The sequence below is a fragment of the Cyprinodon variegatus genome, unplaced genomic scaffold (assembly GCF_000732505.1).
Source record: "Cyprinodon variegatus isolate N-32 unplaced genomic scaffold, C_variegatus-1.0 Scaffold1413, whole genome shotgun sequence".
In the NCBI taxonomy this organism is placed as follows: Eukaryota; Metazoa; Chordata; class Actinopteri; order Cyprinodontiformes; family Cyprinodontidae; genus Cyprinodon; species Cyprinodon variegatus.
The window spans coordinates 2,121-7,082 of NW_015151866.1; the positions used below are offsets into that span (position 1 = coordinate 2,121).

A 4,962-nucleotide genomic window follows, 5' to 3' on the forward strand; every position below is an offset into this window, starting at 1 on the left:
TGAAGAACGCACAAGTCTGCTCTGATGCATGCTCGATAAAGAGGGCGGGGTGAGAACAACATCCGGGGATTTGATGCGTTCTCCATCTGGCGTTCTCGAGAATTGGAACGGTACTCGGGCTGAGGCTGATGACGTGCCACGAGTACACGAGCACACGGGAACGCTCAAGAACGCATATTGAGAAACGCGGTAGAAGTTCAGACCTTTCCAAGGAGGGGTCAGAGGTCATTGTGCGACCGTTTCAGGTGATGTAACCAGCATGCGTTACAAAAGCTGCTGTGTTATTCTTATTTTTTATTCAGTCTGGTGATATTATTGGTAAATTTCAATGAACCAACGGCTAAATCTTAGGTTTTCATCATAGATTCCCTTTTATAAGTGGAAAAATGCATTTTTGCATAATTTGCCCACTTTTGGCATTGTGCCAAAAGCAAATTTCCTCCTAGCACACCGCCCACTAAAACATTTGTGGCCCAAATTAGCTTGAGTTCTAGTCAAGATGTGGATCTATAACGTCTGAGGGTTCAACCAGAGTTTCTAATGGGCTTTCATGGTGTTTTGCAGAGTTTATTTTGAAAACATTTTGGTGAGGCAAAATATTTTTCATTTTTTCTTTGTTTAATCACCTATAAATCAGACATGGTGACATTTAAAATAGTGATTCCACCTGAAAAATATTCCTCAATGCCTTTCTGTCACACAAATACAAACAATTGTATTTGCAATTTATAGTTTGGGAGCTGAACTGGATTTAATTCACATATAAAGTTTCGGAACATGAGTGGCAATCGTGATTATTTAATGGCCTTACAGCTTCTACTGCCTGGTTGTTTTTAAAAGTCGCTTTTCTGAATAACAGTATACAAATTAAATGAGGATAATTGTCCCAAAATATAGTTTGTAATTTGAATCATCTTAAAGTAAGTAATTACATTGTTATTTTGTACATGAAAAAAGGGATACATGCCCGAGGTAGTTTAAAGTTTAGTTTTCGTACAAAACTAAATGGAAAAACTAAAGAGATAAACTATTGGGATAATTAGGTATTGTCTGACGGGGTATGCTCATCTGACAGAACACCGGGATCATTCTATCTAATCCACAAACAATCTGCTAATGAAGTCACGTTCCTGCATTCTGGAAGGAGTTTATGTGCATCCATGTGGTTTTCTGAAGAGTTCAGCATGTAAGGACATTTCCTAAGTGCTTATATGGAACTTGATCATTTCTGCTTCTTTCCTCCCAGTCAGTTGACGTCCAGCAGCAGCTGACATTCCTGCTCTCCAAATCTTCGACTCTGGAGGAACTCTCCCTGGAGGAATGTGGGTTAAAAGTGTGAGTTCTTTACTGGTGGAAATGGTTAGAGGAGCCATGGCTCTGTCATCTGTATCACTAACACATGGCCGTAGGTTTGCATCGGGACCATAGGGACAAAGTTTTGGACCAACCTACTTGTCCCTACCAACAATCACTCTGAATAGCATGTTTATAATATACAATACAGCGTTGTTGCAGCAGTAGAGGAGTTCTGGATGGAGAATATTGAAAGACCAAAACATTCTTTATCTAAAATGCAAAAATTATTTTTTTTTTTTACAATTTTGGTATTATTCCTGCTCTAAGTGGGTCACTGTCAGCTAAAGGCACGTTTTAGAGTCTCTATACTCAAGATAACGATTAATTGATTGCTAAATTATTTATTTATTATTAATTGTTTCAGTACTAGATAAAATACATGAAATGAGTTAAACAAAGTAACTACAGCCCAAATGTACAACATCTATAGTGAAGATAATATATTAAACGCTCATGTAAATACATTTGGCATTCCTTTAATGTATTATTTTACTTTGTTTCATGATATTAAGACAGCTTATAAAAGATAAGAGTGGGTTTTACCTCTGTTTACCTCTGCACAATTCTATATCTTCAAAAGAAAATATAAGATAAATCCACATGTAAAAGACATATTTAGACTATATTTGGTTAAATAGGCAGGTATTTACCTTATGGCTTAATCATTTTAAATGCAAACCTTTTCAAAGTGAAAAAAAGTCCTAATTCCACATTCAGTAGAGCTGATGATGCTTCAAACATTGACAAACCTCATCTAGTGTGTGTAGTGCTTATATTTTTTTAAATAAATATAGCAAGAAATGCTGCTTTTTTCTTTTAACGAAATGGGCCCTGATTTTCACATCAAGCATAAAAAAACAAGAATGCATATTTTTGCATAGGACCAATGACATCAGACCAATAGTGTCTGAAATCAAACCTACGCCCTTGCACTAACAGAATTACCAGAGATTAATTACTGCTAAAATAAATAAATATTACCCATATTTAGCTTTATTCTCTTCATCCGGTATGAAACTGTTGTTATAAAAAAGGTTGAACTGGAAGGAAGAATAGAGAGCTTTTTTCAAAGTTCAAGGATTGAATGCAGGACTTTAGCTCAGGTGAAGAACCTGGAAAGCAAATCTCTTTCAGTGCTAAACGTTGAAGTTAATGTTCCAGAATCATGGTTCTTGTTCAGCAATGTCCCTCCGTCCCTGAAAGCTCACAGGAAATATCTTTTTTATTCTGCTTTAGGGACTTTGCTGTGAAAATGGCCACTGCCCTCCATGAAGGCCCACCTTCTGCTCTGCAAGCCATCAATCTGTCGGGCAACTCGGTGGAAGACAAAGGTGCTCCCTTAGCATCTCATTTACTCGCATAAGCCTTGGAATGGGATGGATGTTGTAGTGAAACACAGAGTGATGATATTTTCTGCTTTACTGTGTTTATTTGCCTCAGCTCTGCATCTGGTAGATGTTCTGAATCTGACATTTTCCATCAGGTGTCATCGCCCTCAGTCAGGAGATCCAGCACCTGAATGAGGGACTGCAGGTCCTCTCCCTGAGCCGGGTCTCCATGAGCTCCAAAGGTACAAATGCAGCCTGGTGATACATTAGATTAAGAAAGAGGCAGCTGGGAACTGATGTTTGTGTCTCAGGTCAAGATTAATCAGTAATCACATTTATAGAGTTTTTTAGAGATCTATAATGTGATTTCTATCTTTGAAACACAGACTTTCCCATAATCCAACTCTTCATCTTTGATTTATAGGTCTTGGCTGTCTCAGCCAGGTGTTGTCCTCCTGCCAGCAGTTTTCCACGTCTCTGACTCATCTTGATCTGTCTTGTAACCCGGGAAGCCTCGTCACTGAGGACGCAACGGTACCCTGTCTGTCAATCCGTCCGTCTGTCTGTCTAACGGCCTGTCTGTCTGTCTTTCCATCTGTCCGTCCGTCCATCTGTCCACCTGTTCGTCCATCTGTCCACCAGTCTGTCCATCTGTCTGTTTTACAGTCTGTCTGTCCACCTGTCCGGCTTTCTGACTTTCTGTCCGTCTGTCCATCTGTCTATTCGTCTGTCTGTCTGTCCATCTTTCCGTCTGTCCGTCTGTCTGCCTGTCTGTCAGCTCCACAGATAAACAATTAGTAGTTAAACCAGATTTAGGTGCAAACGTTTCCTGGAGCTCTCTGAGATCGGACCTTTGGCTCATTGAGCCATTCTGAGAACGACAGTAGCTACAGACATGCTTTACAGAACAGGCTGAGCTCTTATGTCTTTATGTCCAAACCTTTCTTTATTAAGGGGTTCTGCCATCCTGAAGATGTTTTTGTCAAATGTGAGATGGGTCTTGGTTGGAAGTGAGTTTGCATGGACGCCATATTTGCCCAGTCTGTTCAGCCTCAGCCTTTAGTTGTTCTTCTGTTACCTCCTGAAAGAGCTGTTGATTCTCTCTTTGAGTAATTTCAGTAAAAAAAAAAACGCTTGCTGGAAAACCTTCCATCTTTTTTCCATTTCTTAACAACTCTCTTTGTGATTCTCAGGCAAATGAACTGGTTTGTAGATCTTCTCAGACTGATAGCTGGCAATGATTTTGTTTCTCATCTTTTTTTTTATAAATGATGATCTACTTCATGATGCCAGAGATATTTTATTTAAGTGATATTTCATTCTACAGGTGCAATAGCAGTAATATCAGATGATGCTAGTGCTACCGCACCAATAAATGTGGCTAATTTGGGTGTACAGGTGGAGAAGTGGTTAGTGCGAACGACCCATGTATGGAGGCCTTAGTCCTCGATGCGGCCGACCCGGGTTTGAATCCAACCTGTGCTCCTTTGCTGCATTTATCTCTCATACCGCCTTTCCTGTGTGCCTACTGTCAGAAAAACGAGCTACTAGTGACATAAAAATTAAAAATGTGGTTAATTTACTATCTATCAGTGGAGCGGTTATATTTTCATTTCAGGCAAGTTTAGATAGCTCAGTTTTTACTAAAGTTTGTCTGATATTAAAAATAGTTTGAACAAGATAGAGAGCCAATAAAAAAAAAAACAGGAAACATTCTGAGGTTCAAGACATAAAATGACAAAATATTCAGACAAGAAGCAATGCGATGAACTCTTAAGATGTTGTTGTGTGACAATCATCTCCACATGGCCTGTATGTGACAGTCAGAGTCCTCAGCAGCTGCCTTTAGCCACTTCATTCCTCTCATGATGTCGATGCCGTTTCAGTCGTTGCTCCACATGTGGATAAAATCACATCCAAATGACAACATTTCTCTGTAAATACCAGGTTGATCAACTGGACAAAAACACAATAATCTCCTCACCATAGCTCAGCTAGGGGAACCATTTGCTTAATCACTTTTTAATGAGAAATGTTTTCACTTTCTTCAAGTTTAAACTGAGATTCCTCTTATTAATTTGGGAAGATGATGATGTTAAAGAAAAAGTCTGGTCAGCAAAGAATAATCAATGGATCACTATTTATACCTAAAACTAATTTAATGATTATTTAATGAATTTACTGTTAATCAGTAAAAAAAAAATAACAACAATAATTTTCGTCACAATTACTGAGTCTGGGAGCGGCCATTTTTGCCTAAGATTGAAGATTTCCAGAG

General features: G+C 38.8%; 1 protein-coding gene across 1 annotated transcript in view; it reads left to right on the forward strand.

Annotated features, from left to right (window-relative positions):
• The window catches only part of LOC107103285 (leucine-rich repeat-containing protein 16C-like), a gene marked incomplete at its 5' end in the record, with an annotated part of 70,876 nt that overhangs the window by 1,709 nt on the left and 64,205 nt on the right, over positions 1 to 4,962 (forward strand). The window contains 3 exons of the mRNA XM_015402928.1: positions 1,247 to 1,335; positions 2,593 to 2,687; positions 2,840 to 2,942. Coding sequence (XP_015258414.1) covers positions 1,247 to 1,335; positions 2,593 to 2,687; positions 2,840 to 2,942 — 287 coding nt within the window. The remainder of the gene's footprint in view (positions 1 to 1,246; positions 1,336 to 2,592; positions 2,688 to 2,839; positions 2,943 to 4,962) is intronic.